The 20,916-nt window shown below is 37.7% G+C and overlaps 1 protein-coding gene across 2 annotated transcripts; it reads right to left on the bottom strand.

Annotated features, from left to right (window-relative positions):
* Positions 1-3,655: 3,655 nt before the first annotated feature.
* On the bottom strand, positions 3,656-8,423 carry LOC108987170 (elongation factor 2-like). 2 transcript variants are annotated; one of them, XM_018960041.2, is made up of 4 exons: positions 8,323-8,423; positions 7,275-7,352; positions 7,089-7,176; positions 3,656-6,371 (listed from the first exon to the last, which is right to left on the bottom strand). In XM_018960041.2, the coding sequence occupies exons 2-4, from the start codon at positions 7,275-7,277 to the stop codon at positions 3,931-3,933; spliced, it is 2,532 nt and encodes an 843-aa protein (XP_018815586.1). In that variant the 5' UTR covers positions 7,278-7,352; positions 8,323-8,423; the 3' UTR covers positions 3,656-3,930. The 2 variants fall into 2 exon arrangements, with proteins under 2 accessions (XP_018815586.1, XP_035542368.1); XM_035686475.1 differs by having other exon boundaries at positions 3,656-6,610; positions 8,323-8,422.
* Between the last annotated feature and the right edge of the window lie 12,493 nt (positions 8,424-20,916).

Below are 20,916 nucleotides of genomic sequence, written 5' to 3'. Positions count from 1 at the left end.
AAAACCGTAGTAAACAGGATTGGCCGTCCCCTACACCCATACGCTTTCGCCTTAGTAATGGCTTTGATTTGTCCAAATTTTCTTTGATTCTCATGTATTCACCCCACTCCATTTCTCCCACATCCAAATCCACTTCCAATACCTCTCCCAACGTATCACCAACCAGTTTACCAACATATGCATTTCGAGCCATTAGAGGTAAATCATGTATACGAACCCAGAATGGTGCATGAACTAACTTGAGATTACTCATTTGCAACTTTCCATCAATATCCTTAATAAAAATCAAATGTTTATCAAAAGTCCAAGGACCCTCTCACATCACTTTGGCCTTATCCCGAGCATATTCAAATTCAACCATAATGAATACAGAGGTCAAATCATGAAACTTGACTCCCTTAACTGGTCTCCATACCTTGCGCATTGTCTATTTGAAAGCATCATAATTATTATGCTTTCTTGTTAGCAGTTTCATGATGAAACAATTTTCACCCCTCTTGAGTACTTCCTCCACCTTACTGACTTCCAAAGAAATCTCCTCACTCTCCCTTACTGTCAGAGACAGATTAGCATACAAATCCTCAATAGCTTCGGTCATCCTTCAGTAGAAACTCGTACTAGAGACGAGAAATGAAAAAACTTCCACACAAGAACTCAGAGAGAGCACCAAGAGAGGAGCACTTTAGATAGTTTTCAATCAAATACATATAAGAACAATAGATCTTTAAACACCTAAATAATTGGAAAAAAATAAAATCAATCTCATAAATAATATTACTAATCTTCAATAAGGTTTCATCCTCAATCAATGTTGAAAACTTTCCTAGACATGTTCATGAAAATAAACTTCGAAAATAAACATCAAAACAATATTTAAAAGAAGCTAAAGAAAAATAAAAATTATAGTACTCTCAGAATGTAAACATAGTGCAAAACTGGATGTAAAACTCTAATTTTTTTCTCTCCAATCTCGTATGCTCTATGGCAACCAGTTCTTCTTTTCTTTTTGTTGATTTCCCGAATGATAAAGCCCTAGTTTATTTGTTTAGTTGGAAGCCAGTTTCCTTTTCCTCATACATGCATTCTTATGTTTATTTCTTTCTTGATATTTACAATTATAGATAGTACTATTCATCTAGATTTCAGACCGAGAATTCGGGTATACCCGGAACGGGTTAGCCTAGGTCAAACCCGAACCGAAACCTAGTTTTCAAAGCCTACATATTATGATATTTTTTTATGAAAAAATGTTGATGCAACATTCAAATTCTATTTATTTGATTTTTGAAATGAAAGCCTATATGTTCCTTGACCAGCAATAAAAAGCCACATCGAGAAGAGAGTAAAAAAAAACATAAAATAGATAATTCATTAGACATGATATGCAATTTTCTTTTGAGCTTCTATCCATTTAGTTGCTAAAAAGAAAAACACCGGGTACCCGGACTGGGTGTACCCAGGTTTTTCTATACGGATACCAGCCCGGATTTGTTTCGGAACCGGGTCGAAAAAAAATCAGCCCGAATGAACATGCCTAATTATAAAGTACTCAAGCGTTGTATACTCATTTTAAGAAAAATGAATAAATATAGAATCCACATAAAATAATTAATTTTTTAATAAAATGCATCACTCTTTATTAAAAGAAGTGTGTATTGCTTGTACAACTCAATGATTATATCTTGCATTATTTTTCTATTTTTCTTCTTTCCTTATTCCGTTGCATGTCCAGAATGCCCTACAGTCCCTCTAATACTTGGCTACGTCATTGGGCCATGCTGGAAGTCTTCACGTCTTATTCATATTTCCACTTATTCATATTTCCACTTATTCCCTGGAGTGCAGCCCTTTCGTTTCTTTTGCTGTTTTTTTTTTTTTTTCCCCTTTATTTCTTCCTTTTACGTATATTACTTATCTTTCTTTGTTACTTCTATTCCGAGACAGTCACGCACAACCATAAGCAGGCTCGATTATCGTGGAAACGCTTGTACGAACAAATTTCTTAGAAAATCTTCATCACATTATACCACAACAGAAAATCAACGGCAAGTTTTCAAATTTTATTTATCTATAGTTCCTACAAACTATCTCTATTACGGCTGCATAAATATTCTCAATGCCTTCTTGTTGAGCAAATCGACTTTTAAAACTACGAGCATCTGTTGGATATAAAACGAACTAGGTCCAATCCATTAGAAATTTATCACCAAAAGATAAGGCAACGAAGAGTTTAAGTTAAAAGAAGTTGACTCGGATACATAAGAGGTGAAAGTAACATAAAGCAAGTATGACTCAACTATTCCAAAAGAGAGAATCTCTACAGATTTGGACAGACTTCACTCGATAGAAGGACCCCTCATATTTTCTCTTCCCAAAACAAAGGTGTCTTATTCAACCTCATTCAAAAACCCTACTTTCTTCCCTTATATTAAGAAATATGTGAGAACTACGAAGTTCAATAGTATGAATGAATCACACTCAAGTATGAATGATCTGCAGGTATATGTACAGTTGGAGACTATTAACGCCATGAGAGTAAGGGCAGGTTTGGGACCTCAAACTAAACACAAAATTCTCATCTCATTTCATCTCATCATTACACCTTTTTCAAATCTTCATACAAAATATAATAAACAATTCAACTTTTTTAAATCCCAATACACATTTTTCAAATCTCAAAACAATAATAATATTAAAACTTAATATTTTAAACTTTAAAACAAAACACAAAATTCTCATCTCACCTCTCAAACCTACCCTAAATGTAAAGAGTGTTGCTGTGCAAGCTTAGGCATAAAAGTTTCTTTCAAGGATCTTCATGGTGTACTTGATAATTGGGATGACTCTGTTCATCCGGGTAGCTGGACTATGGTTACCTATTCTTCTGAGAGTCAAGCCATTTGCCAGTAATTGGTTCTTTCCATGTATTTTTTCAAATTATTTATATTTCTTTTCTTGTAAAATTTTGAATTGGCTATAAAGTTTTCAATAAAAATAAAAACAAAAGACTAAATAAAAGTTATTTAAAAAAAGTATTTTAAAAGCTTTAAAAAAAAGAAAAAGGTACAGAAAAGGCCTTAAAGAATGAAAAGTTCATTAAAAAATTGGATATCCGGTTAGAATCCGGATAATCCATATATCCAAATTTTAAAACCCGGTCATACCCGGTTATCGGTAAAGCTCATTCAAAACCAAGCAAATACACGTGCATTTACATACCCGAAAGCAGATCCAGATGTCCGAATCCATATCCGGATACACTCCCTTGACTTTTTAGCCACGTGCACTTATCTGACAGAAATCTAACAGAATTTCAACTGAAAAAAAAATTAAATATCCAGTCAAAACAAATTTGAAAGGGAAATATTCCAACTTTGCAGCAAAATAAAATTGCAAGTTTCGACACTGAAAATTTTATCATCTCCTCATTATAATTTTTTTAAATTTACACAAAAAATAATAAATAATTTAATTTTTTTAAATCTCAAAATAATATTAATATTAAAAATAATATTTTATTTAATTTTTAATTAAAATTATCTCACCACATCCGCCTATCCAAACTGCCCCCAATACAGCCAGAAAGGGAAACACCGAAACATTCGAAGAAGCAACCCATCAGTAGAGACGATGGCACAAACATGAAATTCGAACGAAAAAAGAAAGAGTAAATCTCAAACGAAAGGCAAAGTCAATTTGCATACAAGGAACGCACCGTCAAAACATAGTAATGTAATTCAATAGCGAATTACATCCTCTCCTCGAAAAAAGTATTCAAAGATCAAACAAGATATAAATAATGAAGGCTGACTCCAATTGGGCCCATTACTTCGACGAAAAAAAAAACAAGTGCAAGCGAGCAAGGGATGATCCCATGCAATCCTAGTATCCTCGGATAAAACGACTTGATCAAGAATGATGAGACGAATTTTATAGCTTGTCTTCGAACTCGGAAAGTGGGGTCATCTGCTCCTTCAATCCCTTCCTCTTGCGAATGTCTGTTACAAGCTGCGCAGCCTGTGATCCAGCTTCCAATGGATCAGATGACATCATGTCCCAGTGATCGAAGACACATTGAGGGAAAGCTTGCCCTGAGGTTGCAGCCCTCAACGTACTTGAGAATCCGAAAGATTCAATGACAGGCAGGTATGCCTTGATGTTGTAAAGAGGAGTACCAGGCCTCTGGATTTCCTCAAACACATGCCCACGTTTCTGGTTAAGAACACTGTAGATACCACCAAGTGCCTGTTCAGGAGCTTGTATCTCCACCAAGTACACAGGTTCAAGAAGCCTGGGTTTAGCAGTCAGCTGGGAAGCATATATAACCCTCCTAGCAGTTGGAATGACCTGACCACCACCTCTGTGGATGGCATCAGCGTGAAGAACCACATCACAGACTTCAAAGCAGATACCTCTCATGTTTTCTTCACACAATGCACCTTCCTTGGAAGCCCACTGAAACCCGGCCACAACAGAATCCTTAATTTCATTCAGGTACTGAACTCCCTTGCACATATCCACTACCATATTCGGGCCAGTAGTCTCCGGGCCAAAACACCAAATTTTCTTCGCAAGATCCTTATCCCAACCAAACTCCTCAGACAAGATTTTGGAACGAACTTTAGGATCATCCCTTGGACCGATACGGCCATCATCAATGGCCTCTGCAAGCCCCTCTTCCAAGGGACGTGCTTCCATGTACAAACGGTTGTGCTTGTTGGGTGACTTGCTCATCACAGTACGGGAAGACTTCTCAAGGACTGTCTCACGGAAGGATACAACAGGATCAGACTTGATAATCTCTGCACCACCCATGAAATCATCCTGCAAATCCTTCAAACAGATCTCAAGGTGGAGTTCGCCAGCACCAGCTATGATGTGCTCTCCGGACTCTTCAATAGAACAGACAACCATAGGATCCGACTTTGCCAAACGTTTCAGTCCTTCAACAAGCTTTGGAAGGTCAGATGCAACCTTGCATTGAACAGCCACACGCACGACAGGCGATACAGAGAACTTCATGGCACGGATTGGGTGTGCATCAACTTCCTTCTCATTTGTCAAAGTAGCATTCTTGGTGATATACTGATCCAACCCAACCAAGGCGACCGTGTTACCGCAAGGCACGTCCTCTACTGTTTCCTGCTTCTTCCCCATCCAGATAACAGTTCTCTGCACACTCTTAACATACAAGTCCTTCTTTTCCCCGGGCACATAGTTGGGACCCATGATTCTAACTTTCAGCCCAGTCGAGACCTTACCAGCAAACACCCGACCAAAGGCAAAGAACCTACCCTTATCAGATGCAGGAATCATTTTTGATACATAGAGCATTAGAGGGCCCTCGGGATCACAGTTTCTGATGGCATTAGCATAAATATCATCGAGGGGACCCTCATACAAGTTCTCAACACGATACTTTTGAGCCGTGCCAGGAGACGGAAGGTGAAATATCATCATTTCCAACAGGGCACTACTAGCTGGCAGCCAGGTCTGCATGACACGTTTCATCAATGCCTTTCCCATTAAATCCTTCTCCTCTGACTTCATGGTGACACCAAGTTTCTGCAACATTGGCCACAGCTTGCCCTTCTGATCATTCATGCAAATGTTGATTATCTGCTTGATAGGTTCATAGCAGAACTGAACAAAACCACGCTTGCAGGTAGGAGACCCAGTGTTCTTGCTGGTCCATTTCTTTGTAGCTGGGTCAAAGAAGTTTTCACCCCAGAGCCGTTCCATCATCTTGCCCTCATCCACTCCAAATTTGGAGGCATACATCTTGGCAAAATTGGTCAGAGTAAAAGCCCAACCGTGCAAACCAGCGGAGAAGGCAACTGTCCCCTTCTCGGGATAAACCTGAACATCACCCAAGAGGGGATCTTCGTATGTAGCCATGATGACATTTGCATTCTCAATAACCCTCTGGAATGTTTGGTAAGCCTCCTCACCATCAACCTGGAGCTCAAGGAAACACCTGTCCATTTTGTTAACAGTCAAGACAGGCCTAATCCTTTCTCCCAAGGCCTGTCGGAGTACAGTTTCTGTTTGGACACAAACACCTTCAACACAATCAACGACCACAAGGGCACCATCAGTAATGCGAAGAGCAGCTGTGACCTCCGATGAGAAGTCAACGTGCCCGGGGGAGTCAATGAGATTGATGAGGTACTCATTCCCTTTTCGCTCGCCCTTGTAGCTCTTCAGAGCCTCATCGGTCATCTCATAATAGAGAGAGATACCAGTGGATTTAATTGTGATGCCACGTTCTGCCTCATCCGCACGGGTATCCGTCATCCGGACATCACCCGCAACTTCTTGTGCAATGATACCAGCAGCAGCCACGAGAGAATCAGTAAGTGTAGACTTCCCTGAAATTTTATTTTATTAAATACATCATTAGACCAGTATCCAACAAAACATTGTAACATTATTCAATTATATGCCATGCATGAAAAAAATCATAAAACAAGAGCTTTTCTTCCATTTTTTGTGGGGTGTAGCCGGCCTGTGCAGTAGTGCACTGTATGGTCAACGCTCATCACTTGGAGGCCCCAGCAACAAGCTACTGCAGCAGGCCTTCCCCTTAAAAAATTTAATTTTGCATCATCTGGCCCAATCACATATATCAGATAAGACAAAGAGCTAGAAGCAACATTAACTGGACAACAAAGAAAAAATATTGTATAATAAGAAGTGTTCCAGTCAAACCATATAATCATAGAACAAGCAGTTACGTAACAAAAACAAGTATTGCCACCAAACACAGATTGACATCTCCATTCTCCACTGTCAGATATCACCTAAGACTTGAGGCAAACATCACCAGCTGTTTGAAAATACAAAAGGCAAGACCAACATCTCTATTAACTCTAATGTAAGTTAAAACCTCCCACTTATGGCTGCTGCAATCAACAATTATGATACCTCCTACCAACAATAACACATGAATATTCCTAGACCAGCCCTCTACTGCAGTTTAGTCATATATACAGAATATAAATTTTCATGAAAAAAACATTCAAAAACTGAAGCAATCCATTAGAGAAAATTATACGCCATGACCAAATATTAATAGAAAACCATACCATGATCAACATGCGCAATAACCGACATATTGCGGATGTTGTGTTTGTAGTCCATAATCCTCCGAAGCTCATCTGCTGTGAACTTCACCTGCAAATATTAAAATAATTATGAATTAATCAAAAACAGAAAACAGAAGAAAAATCAGCAAATAAAGAAGCCATATAAAAAAAAAAAAAATTACGTACCATCTTGGTTAGCCTTTAAATGGCACGAAAATGGAAAGGATTTGCCAAGAGGACTTCCTCCAAGAATTAAATTAACACCTGCCCACAACAACAATTTTTTCACACTTAAAACAACGAACACAGAAGAAGGAATTGATGGTCAACCCATATTACAATTTTAAGGAGGAAAAGCACATCGCTGAGAATAAGTAGCACAACAGTCGAAAGTCAGACATGTAATCGTCATCAATCACCAACCAAACAACAATTTAAAATACCGAAGCCTCTCACAACAGTTCTATTTGTTTCGAACATAAAACGTACACTCATACAAGCACACCAATACAAACTGGGTGAAAACCAAAATACGAGAACAAAAAATAGAACAGATATAATTAATCTACGCATACATCAAGTTTTAGGGGGAAAAGGCGATAGTTTATGATAATATTGTCCTTCAAGGACAACTAGCCATTATTTGAAACATACAATATGTGTGTATAAACATCCACACGTATGAAGATTATTAAACCTCACTAAAATTTATCCGCTTTATTCATCAGAGGCTTAAAATAATGACTACAGGCTGGTTTGGTTACACAAAACCAAACAATCTCACCTCATCACATCTAGTATAATTATTATAATTTTTTCGAACTCTCACGCGAAATATAACAAACACTTCAATTTTTCAAATCTCAAGATAAAAATAATATTATAATTTTATATTATAATAATATTTTATTCAACTTTCAATAAAACATCTCCAACTCGTTGAACTGCGGAACCAAAAGACGCCTACAAATCTGGAATTACAAAACCAAGACAATAAATCAAAAGGGAAAAAAGTTATAAACGATTATTCTTAATATCACGAATACCCAATCACGTTCCAGATTTCCAAATGAACGTTATATAGAAAACACAAAAAGATACAAAATTAGAAGCTCCGTCCGGGAAAACGTACAGAGCGGGAGACGTAATTTTGATGAGAGAAAACTAAACCAATATTAGTAAGGCATGAAAAAATCTGATCTGCAGGTAAGGACCGAGGAGGAAATTTACGAACCTCAGAGCTTGGGTGCAGACTACTCGGATGTAAATGGAGTGCGGGGAAGCGAGCGAGCGAGATATAAGACGTGGTCGACCACGGTTTCCTCTAGGGTTTTGTCATTGCTGGGCCGGCTGGGCTTAATTGGGCCTTGCTTTCTCCGACTTTATGTGAAGCAAGCCCCGTCATTTTAGTCTGACCCTGTCGCCGGGCAATCGTCCGAATGCACAGAAACAAACTATCACAAAGAACAATGGTAATTTACATGGTTTTTATACGTGAAGAGATGAGATAACACGAGTTGAAATAAAAATTATTTTTTAATATTATTATTATTTTAAAATTTTAAAAATTTTAAATTATTTATTATATTTTATATAAAAATTTTAAAAAAATTTAATGATTAGATAAGATGAATCTAAACCACCTTAGAAATTATCAAAAGATGACAAAATACCATTTGTTAAATTCAAAAGTATTACTTTTTAAAATAAATAAATAAATAAATATCCAAAAATCAAAAATATTTTCAAAAATGTTTTAAAAAATTAATTTGTTTCCGTTTTTTCCTTCTTTAAATTTTCATTTTTTATTTTTTTATCTTTTTTTTAAAAAAATTAATTTTTAAATTTTTGTTTATTTAGTTTTTTGGACAATTACATATTTTTTGGTAGTTTGGGAAAAATTGCAAATTAGGTAGAAGTTTGAGGGGCCTTTGTCGAAACAAATAAATAAGGGTGAGCATCGACTTAGTCGGAGTTAGATTCCCCTAAATTCGATTCCAATTCCGAATTGTGTAGGCTTCGATCTGACTCCGACTTGTCAAAACGGAATCGGATTTAGACTTTCAATTTTGGACTTTTTTAGCTTCATATATATTTAGCCCATTTTTAAAAAGAATATTTTGTGAGTTTTCAAATTTCAATTTTTTTAAAAAATTATAAACTAAAACTAAGTCATTCACTGCTAATTTACTTCTATACTAATATCTAACTTATTTTTATACTAGACTTATACTATAGTGTCTAATTACATGTTATCATACTATATTATTACATATTATTTTTAGTGTCTAATTACATGTTATTATACTATAATATTACCTATTATTATATTATACTAGTGTATAACTTACTTACAACTTATTTCTACACTAGACTTATTTGTAGTGTCTAATTACATATTATTATATTTTAGTAAATTAGTATTATATGTTAATAACTTATTATAGTAGACTTATTAGTTATTTCTATACTAGTGTCTAATTTATTTCTATACAAGACTTATATTGTAGTGTCTAATTATATGTTATTATACTTTAGTAAATTAGTATATGTGTTTTAACTTATTATACTAGACTTATTTAAATACTAGTGTCTAACTTATTTCTATACTTGATTATGTATGATAGTAATACTATGATATTTACATATACCAAACTATCAATAGTCTATTTGCATTATTGTATAAGTATATTATTTATAATAATTAGCCTATACTAGTATATTATTAAATTTAACTATATTAGTTATATAACTATGCTAGTATATATTATAAATTGTAACATCCGCTACCCACGACTAAAAATAAAATCATTTTTAGAGATCTGAGGGAGCCAGAGTACTACTATTAAAATTGATTTAAAAAATATTTTCTTATACTTGCACCAATTACAAGGATTCTATATAATAAATAAAATCATTCTTTATTAAAAATACTGAGACCATAAAAGAGAGTGTGCGGAAGAATTTACTAAAATTTCTCGAAATTTGTGCTATAAAAATTATAACTTAAAATCTATGTACATGATATAGGCCACTGTCACGCCTTCTGGACCAAGTCTCGTGCTGCAACTCTACCTTCATAAATATTATGACCTTTGGTGGTTTAACAAACATAAAAAAATTAAAATGAGTCAAAAACTCAGTAAGAAACCCATCATAACGTAAACGTACTTAACATAAGATTTTTCATAAAATATTTCATGTTGAGAATTAAAATTATGACTGTTCATAAATATGCTAACGACATGCATGACTTGAAAATATTTATGGTATAAAGAATGACTTTATTTATTATATAGAATCTTTGTTTATTATTTATAAAGAATGACTGGTCTAAATTCTTTTGACTTAAATGTATTAACTGACTTGTCTAACTAGTCAACACTCTTAGGACTTGTTTGGATTCGTAAGTGATCTCAGTTCATCTCAACTCATCTCAGCTCATCTCAGCTCATCTCACTACTATTCAGCAACTTTAACTCATAAATCTCACTACTATTCACAACTCATCTCATTATTATTCACAATCTATCTCAGCTCATCTCAGCTCATCTCAAATCATCTTAAGTCATCTTCGAATCCAAGCGTCTCCTTAATTCTATGTACGAAGTTGTACACCAGTCCCACATCCTGTGACCACAAGGGAAACCATTGATTTGATCTAATAAAATACTATGGTGGACTACGCTTGAGTTTGTAGCTTGCACATCCACCATGTTTGCATTGGTACCATGCATCTGAATGACCATCTGATTAATCTGATCTTTATCTTTCACTTGATCTTATAAAAAGCTTACGCTCCGTATGCAACGTGAGATACATAATACATACATAACTATAATATACGGAATGAAATATGATGAATGACATACTTGCATATATCATGATATGCGTGATACATTGGCTTTCAAAGAACTCGCTTTAATAATAATATATATAACTAGCTAACATGTGTTAATCCTAATTTTATGATCAAATTACTTACCTCGTAACGCTTTCTAATATTTCCAGCACAAATTTGACCACTTATAAAATAGGCAAGTAATTTTCATAAATTTCTAATTAAACAGGACTTTGTATTTAAAACCTAAAATACTAGAATAACCTATATATATATATATATATATATATATTAAAATCTTAAAATTCTCTTAACCTTAAAAGTAACCTCACTCCTCAAATACTTTGATTTTCACCTAATTTCTCCACATAATCATGCGATAATATATTTCATGTCTAAGCGTCTATTTTCTATATTATTACCATAATAATATCATCATAAATAATAAACTCTTTCATCAATACTACACTGGAAATTTGCATAATTGATAGGTCCCAATCTAAGAGGTAAAATGAATGCTACGGAATAATTCTCTTAGGGTGAGAATGAACCACAATTTTAATGAATTTTCTCTCCCCCATTCAAAATATCACTTGCCGCTTAAATAAACAAAACCCACGTAAACAATGCCGAAATACAAGAGTAGCAACAGAAAGCATAAACACACTTACTACGGAAAAGGAAATCATGCAACTGAAAGTAAATGTGCACCAACACTACGAAAAAGGAAATCATGCAACATAAAAGTAAACGTGCAGCTTGAAACTCTCTAACTGATCACCACAGCTTCTAACCCAATCCTACGCTACATGCATGCCGCGCACGTTCAAGCCTCACTCTTTGATACTTCGGTTCGGCTTTGGTTTCTCTTAGACTTACATGGCTTATCAATACTCCCCCCATTAAGTGGATCCTTGTCCTCAAGGTCCACAGTTGGGAACATTTGCGGCAACTTTTTCATCTAACCAACTGTTGGTGGAACCGAACCTGTTTGAAGGTCGTTTGCTGTTGGTATAGGTGCAGCTTCAAAAGTACCATATTGCCAATTTCGAACGAAACATCCCTCCTCAGTTGGGTGCTCTTCAGTGACATATTCACTGATAATGTTGCCGCTGCCATCATATCCTTCCAGAATGAGTAGCCGTGACCCTTGACACCGGTGACCTGTAGTAAAATGCTCATTACAATTAAAACATAGACCTTGAGCTCTCCTCTGCTGCATTTCATCCCAAGTCAGTCGTCGAACAGGAGCTGCAAGTGCAGCTAGTGATGCCCAAGTTGTTGGTGGAAGAGCTAACAGGGCTCTCACTGGTAGTGGAGGATGTCCTAACGTCCTTTGTCTCGATAGTTGGTCATCTTCGATTCATACTAAGCCGATGGCTTCCTTTAAGGTCTAAGGCTTAAATATCCGGATACCATCTGAGATGTCCATTTTTAAGCCACCCATAAATGTTCCCACAAGAGCTCTTTGCGTCCAGCCTCGTACACGATTGCCCAAGCGCTCGAATTCCCGCTGGTAATCGTGCAGAGAACCATCCTGCCTTATCCTTGAAAGAGCTTCATCAAAATCTTTGCACTTCGAAGGACCAAAGCGAGCCCAAAGTTCGTCTTCAAAATTTGCCCACAAGAAAGCACGTCCTTCTTCTCGGAATGTCTTGGCGGATCCACTGCCACCACTAGTTGGCCTTTCATTCCAAGTGGTAGGAGGCCAAAGAAACTTTCTGGGCTTCGAGAGTATTCTGGAACTCAAAAAATTGGTTCACACGATTGAACCACTCCGTCAGATCATCTCTTGAGAATTGAGGAAATTCAAGTTTTGCTGTTTTGGAGGATACAACATGTCATCCCCCATTGTGGCCTTCACGGTATTGGTTACCGTGGTTTGGAGGCTTCTGGTTTGTGAGCAATACATCAGAGAGGTGATTGATGGTTTCTTCCAAATGACGAAGCCTATTGGCCATGCCGAGCTCCATCTTGTGTAACCCATCTTGCACTCCACCGAGCCCTACCTCCAACTGCTCAATACGTTTTTTATTGGTTCCCATAAATAACCTGGCTCTAAGGCCAGTGATAGGTCCCAATCTAAGAGGTAAAATGAATGCTACGGAATAATTCTCTTAGGGCGAGAATGAACCACAATTTGAATGAATTTTCTCTCCCCCATTCATAACATCGCTTGCCGCTTAAATAAACAAAACCCACGTAAACATGCTGAAATACAAGAGTAGCAACAGAAAGCATAAACACACGTACTACGGAAAAGGAAATCATGCAACAAAAAAGTAAACGTGCACCTTGAAACTCTCTAACTGATCACCACGGCTTCTAACCGAGTCCTACACTACATGCATGCCGCGCACGTTCAAGCCTCACTCTTTGATACTTGGGTTCGGCTTTGGTTTCTCTTAGACTTACGTGGCTTATCAGTAATCTAGTTTAAAACACATCTCGTTTTATGTGTTCCACGTACAAATTGTATAAAAAAGGCTAGCTTACTCCCCGAGGCAGTGGGTACATAGTCGAGCGTTGGCCGTGTGCTTCCGATGAGGATGAGCAGTAACATGGTTGGGGCGTGATGGTGGTTTCACAGTGGCTCAAGACTGGATAGACTAGGAGTTGGCTAGAGAGAGAAATAGGAGAGAGTGAGTGAGAGAGAGAGAGAGAGAGAGAGAAAAAAAAAAGAAACTGAGGGATAGAGAAAGTCTCACGTATGAGGCAATGTGTGGGCTGGTGTTTGACGGTGAAGACCTGTTCTCCAGAATCCTCTGTTGCTGCTGGCAGTGGCATCATGGCCACACTGTTGCAAGGCATGGGTCATGGCTCTTGATTTGGCTTGCTATGGAGGTGCTCTAATTCGACTCGCCTAAAGTACAGGTCTTTGTGCATGAGTTGAGCGGTGCACCTTGGCTGTTTCCAGGGTGGTTAGAGGCAGAGGGAACAGCTCCGGTTAGGGTATAAAATATAGGGCAGGTATCCACTAGTTGTTGCTTTATGATTTACGGTCATGGGGCTAGTCTCCATCCATTTTTACGGGAAGGTGGTTTCTGATGGTGTGGTTTGTTTGGTATATGGGTGCTGCTGGTCTTGGGCAACAGAGAGGTTGGAGGCTTCGGGGTGCTAGTGCACGGTTAGTGGTGTAAAACAGGGTTGCTCGTACAGTCAGTTTCACAATTCGTGCACTGCGGAAGGTTGGGCTTCTCATTTTGCTTTCTAGCCGTCGACATGGGGTGGTGCTCAAAGAGGTTTAGCGCGGGAGGGATGCTCTTGAGCCTGGTGCGGCAATGACTATAGCTTGGAAGGAGGCTGTTAGATGGAGGGGTGCCCATGTGGGGCTGACCCCCTCCTTTGCTGCATTGTAACGCATAGCTTATTTGCTTGTAAAGCATGGCTTAAAGCCATGCATTACTGCTATTTAATTTGGCAATTGAAGGTTGGTCAGTCGTGTGTAGGTGGACTATATATAGTCCTCCTCAATTGGTTTTTGGATCCATCTGAAATACACAAAAAGCTCTCTTTTTTTTTTTGTTCTCTCTTGATAAAATATTTAGGCTGTGGATTTGTTAAGCGTTACTCTAGTTCTATATTATGTAGTACACTTCGCCACGAACAAGAAACACTTGAGATTTGTCAATCTGGAAAAACTTATGGAGCAACTATATAAGTTGTGCTTGAGGTATTTTTCCGCTGTACTTTCTAATATTGGTATCAGAGGAAGGTTAATAGTTGCTTCCAATTTATTTTTTTTCTTGCATTTGCTTGAAATCTCGATGCCATTTTTTTTTTTTTGCACTTTCTTTTTTAAAAGCCTCGTGCGCACCAGTGGTATTGCCCAAGTTTTTTTTAAACTATTTTTTTAAGCCACCATGGTTGAGCACTGTAGTGGTGCTGCGAGCACCAACCCAGTGGTGCAGCATGCACCTCACTAGTGCCAGTGCCACCCTGGTGGCTCTGCAAGCACCACAAGGGTGCTGTGCGCACCACGGAGGTGCTATGCACACCAGCTAGGTGCTGCACGCACCACCGTGGTGCAACGCACACCAATGAGGTGGTGCAACACCACCCGACTGCTTGGAGTTGTCATTCCGGCGATGGAAGCAGCTGAAGGTTGGGCCATTCGGTCCTTCTGTGTTTGTTTAAAAAAAATGGTTTGGGCCTTTGTTTTCAAAGCCCAACACTGTTTGAACCCATTTTTTTTAACACAAAATAAAAAGAAGGGGATGAAAATGGCACCCCTGGGACTCAAACCCAGGACCACCGGTCAAAGCAGCGCACACCACAGGATTGCGACTTACCTTTGGTTTAGGTGGGGATTGTAAATGTATTTATTATACATTTATTTTGTTTTATAAAAAGAATAAAAGAATTTTTGTATATTTAATATATGCTTAGATATATTGTTATATTATATGTGATATTTTATTTAATGTTTTAGATTAAATGTGATTACATGTGAATATATGGTTATATTCGTTCTATTTTTTTTTTAATTTCATATTGTTATATTACATGTGATCTTTTATTTAATTTTTTTTAGATTAAATGTGATTACATGTATGTATGAATTGAATATGTGGATATGTGATTATTTTATCATTTATGAATGTTAGGCTTGAATGTTTAGACATTAGTCTTCATTTCTTTTAATGATAAAAAAAAAAAAACTCCCACTAAGTAGTCTTAGTTAGAATTGTCAGTGTAAATGATAGCCTGAAAGAATTGCAATGACCCTAGTAAGAACTGTATATGTACTGTATAACCAAAAGATCATGGTGGCCCTAGTAAGAACTGTAAATGCACTGATGGAACAAGAAAAATGGACTGTAATGGTCTTATATGAACCATCTTTGTAAACTGGCTCAACAGGTTGTTGTGGTTGGAGTAGCTGTCCTTGTAGACTGGCCCAAAATGTTACTGCGATTTTAATAGGATATGTTTTTACATGTGACTAGGGCTATATGACTACTTAAGATAGTGGGAGTATGATTGAGATTTATGATGATTAATTCTCCCATATTTGTTTTAATTTTGCACCGGAATCAGGTTAGAAATTTAATAATTGGATATTGTGGCGCAAGAGATGATTCTGAAGCCTAGCAATTTTTTTTATCTTGTAACATGTCTAAATTATTCTTTTTCTAGCTTGGATGGACGCATTTGATTTCTTAGGTGTGTGTGTAATATCCCTTCTTTGCATATTGTAGTGAAATGGCATCTAAGAGTATAGTTGCCGATTTAAACAAATGGGAGAAATTGGATGGGAAGAACTACAACATTTGGCATCGCAAGATCCAATATGTCTTAGATAAGCAAGAGGTCTTGGAGGCCTTATCTCACTCCCTTACTGTGCCCAGGAAAGGGAACTCGGAATAACACAAGATAGATCAACTAGCATATACTCAATGGGCTAAGAAAAATCGGTGCACATGCATTATAATGTTAAGCAGCATGCACAATGATCTAATGTGTGAGTTCAAGATCTATGACACTGCCAAAAGCATGTGAGAGGCTTCTAAGTTGAAGTTTGGTGGAATTTCAGCCACTAGGTTGCATGGATTAACCATGAGATTTGACTCCTATAAGATGCGCTTTGACCACACGATGAAGCAGCATCTTAGGATAATGTTGACCATGATCCGCGAACTTAAGTCGGCAGGAAACAACCTGACTAATGAATAGCAAGTCCAGGCAGTGATAAGATCACTACCGAATTCTTGGGAGAATATGAGCCATAACCTGACGCATAAAGAGAATATCAAAGACTTTGATGATGTCTCGCGTCACATGGAATTGGAAGCTGAGCGCCTAGAAGCTGCTAAGCCCAATCATACGACTTATGTGGATGATTCTGGTTCGCGCAAGGCATCAAGGCCTAAGCGCAAGAAGTCCAAGAATGGGGTAGCTGCTAAACAAATTAAAAATGTGTCAGGAACTTCTCAGCGCAGCAAGAGGGGCAAGCGCGGGAACAAGTCAAAATTAGAGTGCTTCAACTGTGGAAAGAATGATCACTTCGCTCGTGACTACACTAAGCCAAAGATGGTACACTCTGACTTTTCTCGCTATTTTTGTAATTAGTCATGTGATGGTTGCTTACTCCTATCTTGTGTGATCTGTTGATTCAGGAGGTACACTAAGCCAAAGAAGGTACACTCTGACTTTTCTTGCATTATTTTTGTAACTAGTCATGTGATGGTTGCTTACTCCTATCCTGTGTGAACTGTTGATTCAGGACCGACTGAACAGATAGTACGAGATAGAGTCGGATTTGTGGAGCACCGTCGGATTCCAGCTAGGAGTTGTGATATCAAGGTGGGGAATGGAGCTAGCGTGGAGGTGCGGGACTTGGTACCTACAAGCTGGACTTGCGGGGTGTCCACACTCTTTTCCTCCTCCACAATGTGCTATACGCTCCCGAGATCCGACGAAACTTACTTTCTATAGTCAATCTATTAAGATTTGGTTTTCAAATTGTATTTGAAAACAATTATGTTTCCTTTTATTTGGGCCATGTGTTTTATGGTAATGCTTTTCTTCAAAACGATTTTATGATATTGGATTTAGATTATTCAAATATAAATGAGTCAATTGATTTTCTTTCTACATTTGATAATTTGGATTCATATAAATGGCATGCTAGGCTTGGCCATTTGGGCAAGATAGAAGGACTCGGTTAGCTAGAGAATGCCTGATAGGTAATCTCGCTAAGGTCATCTTACCCACATGTAAACATTGTCTAATGAGAAAAGCTAAGAGAAAACCTTTGGAAAAGTCACTAGGGCATCTTTTCCACTGTAATTAGTCCACTGAGATATCTACGGTCTAATGAGTGTGAGGGCAAGACACAGAGGTGTCTAGTTCATCACATTTATAGATGATTTTTTGTGTTATGGTCATGTCTACTTAATCTCCCATAAGTCTGAAGCATTGGAATGGTTTAGGCGATATCTAAAAATGGTTGAGAATCAGTTAGACAAGAGTTTAAAAACTCTAAGAACTGACCAAGAATAAGAATATATCTTTGAGCAATTTAAAAGACTTTGTGATGAAAAAAGAATCAAAAGACAGTTGACGATGCCGAGTACGCCGCAGCAAAATGGCATGGCGGAAATGAGAAATCGAACACTGCTTGAGATGGTTAGATCAATGATGGCGCAAGAAACCTACCAATTTCTTTTTGGGAGGATGCACTTTTGACTGCTGTCTACATTCTTAACCGAGTGCCCTCTAAATCAGTAACTTCCACCCCATATGAACTATGGACCGGCAAGAAACCCAATTTGAGTAACTTGCGGCCATGGGATTCAACGGATTTTTTTCACAATCTTTCTCATTAGTATGGGAAGTTAGGCCCTAGTGGGAAAAAATGTATCTTTATAAGGTACTCGGAACACTCTAAAGGGTATGTGTTAATAGGTGAACAATTTGATGGAAGTGTGACTGAGATTGAGTCACGAGATGTGGATTTCATTGAAGATGAGTTTCCAAGTAGAGGTGAGGTTGATAGGAATTTAGAACTTCATGAGATTGTGAAACAAAAGGAAAGTGCTCCAAGGAGTTTAGTTGAGAACAAGGAAGAAATTCTTCAAGCTCTTATAAATTATAAAAATAACTTGAATCCGAGTGGGAGCACACCACTTGTCAATCAATCACAACAATCTTAGCCATATAAAAGCACACGTAAAAGTATTCACCGTCATCGTTTTGAGATTAAAGAAGACGCTTTTATGGTAGCTCCGCATGATGATGGCGAGCCTAGGACAATTCATGAGACTCTCTCATCTTCTACTAAAGATGAGTGGATGAAAGCACTTAATGATGAGATGGAGTCTATGAAGACTAATCGAGTCTGGGATCTGGTTGATCTACCGACAGAGCGTAAGGCTATTGGGAACAAATGGATTCTTAAGGTCAAATGCAAGTCGGATGGATCAATAGATAAGTATAAAACTTGCTTAGTGCCGAAAGGATATACCCAACAAGAGGGTATAGACTATGAGGAAACATTTTCACCAGTGGTGAGGTTTGCCTTAATTCGCCTGATTCTAGCTATAGTAGCAAACATGGATTTGGAATTCTACCAAATGGATGTTAAGACAACATTTCTCAATAGAGAACTAGATGAGGAAATCTATATGGATCAACCAAAGGATTTTGTGGTCAAAGGTCAAGAGCGCAAAGTGTGCAAGCTCAAACGATCTATATATGGCCTAAAGTAATCATATAAACAATGGTACCTCAGATTCCATCGAGTCATTCTCTCGAATGTGTTTACGATGATCACAAAGGACCATTGTGTCTATGTCAAAAGGTCCAAGAAGAGTTTCATTATATTGTCATTGTATGTTAACAACATACTACTAGCTGGAAATGATAAAGGGTTGATAGTCACCATAAAAGAGTGGTTATCCTTCAATTTTGAGATGAATGATATGGGTGAGACATAATACATTCTGGGAGTTAAGATCAACAGAGATCGCTCAAAGAGACTTTTGTGTTTGTCCCAATAGACTTATATAAAGAAAGTTCTCGAGTGCTTCCTAATGAGTAGATGTAAACCCATTGACACATATGTTGCAAGAAGCGAGAACTTGTCCAAAGAGTTGTGTCCTAAGACTCAAAGAGAAAAGGAAAAGATGGCTCGTGTCTCTTATGCTAATGTTGTGGGTAGTCTGATGTATACAATATTATATACTCGGCCTGACATATGCTATGCAGCTGGCTTAGTGAGTAGATTCCAATCAAACCCCGAACTGGCTCACTGGAAAGCAGTCAATAGGATTATGTGATATCTCAATGGAACTGCGGACTATGTGTTGTGCTATCATGGTTCAAATTTGCAGCTAAGAGGTAACAATGATGCCGACTGGGGCAGTGACCTAGATGAGCACAAATCAACTACTGGGTATGTCTTTCTGCTCAACAAAGGTACCATTACATGGAGCAACAAGAAACAACCATGTATAGCTTTATCTACCATTGAGGCAGAATACATAGCTTGTCCTGCAGCAATTCAATAAGTTATTTGGTTACGGAGGTTCCTCAAACATTTAGACATTGACACGGATACTTCAGATCCAGTGACGATATTCTACGATAGCATGGCAGCTCTCGCATATGCTAATGACTCAAAATATCATGGAAGAACTAAACACATAGATATCAGATATCACTACATCAGAGACATGGTAGCGCAAAAGAAAGTGGTTCTGAAACACCTTTCTATGAGTCGCATGGTTGTTGATCCCTTAACAAAGCCTATTGCAAGAGATGTCTTTAAGGATCATGTTAAGAATCTAAGACTGCGTAGACTGTAAATATAATTTGTGTTTCAAATGACATTGAGATGTAACATTTCCTTTGGGATATTAATACAATATGATTCAGTTCTTGTCTTTATCGTATTGTTTTTTCTAATACACACACAAGATATATCAACAGGCTTAGATTGGCTCACTCACACGAGCGATCGCCTCTAGCGCTTGAGTAGCGAGTAGAGATGAGACATTTTGTCCCTAGGTACTTATCCAAAGGGATAAGTTGGTTGACACAAAGTTATGTCACCTTAGTGGGAGCTAAGATGAGGTCCATTGAGAGGACTATGCATGGGTTACCCCACCATCCAAGTAGCCTATAGTTAGCCAGAATGCGAAATCCTCTTTGATGCATTAAAGGCGAGCAAATGGAGGAACTCGGGTTAGACGCTTAAGGAGCGGCTAGACTAAGATCTGTACGGTGTTGATATAGACATATGCTATTTGAGAAAGAGAAATTCACCGTAGCATGTGTTTCATACTACATGTACTTATACGACCATATGAATAAGTGAGTAAAAGGTTCCCTTCTTTCTCATTGTGTGAGTCTCATTTTTTTAAAAATGTCATTTACTTTTGACTATGTCATGAGATGGAGGTTGTGATGTCTGCTACTTTTGCATCCTGTTTATGGACATGATTGATATGGTCTAAAGAGGCATTGCTGGAAAAGTGGTTC

The sequence above is a fragment of the Juglans regia genome, chromosome 2, assembly GCF_001411555.2.
Source record: "Juglans regia cultivar Chandler chromosome 2, Walnut 2.0, whole genome shotgun sequence".
NCBI classification, from domain to species: domain Eukaryota; kingdom Viridiplantae; phylum Streptophyta; class Magnoliopsida; order Fagales; family Juglandaceae; genus Juglans; species Juglans regia.
This window is presented reverse-complemented; position numbering and strand designations above follow the sequence as displayed.

Excerpts from the sequence above, each read along its gene's own strand:
- LOC108987170 (XM_018960041.2), bottom strand. Across the intron at positions 6,372-7,088 it reads TATTGCGCATGTTGATCATG|GGAAGTCTACACTTACTGAT; the intron begins GTATGGTTTTCT and ends ATAAAATTTCAG.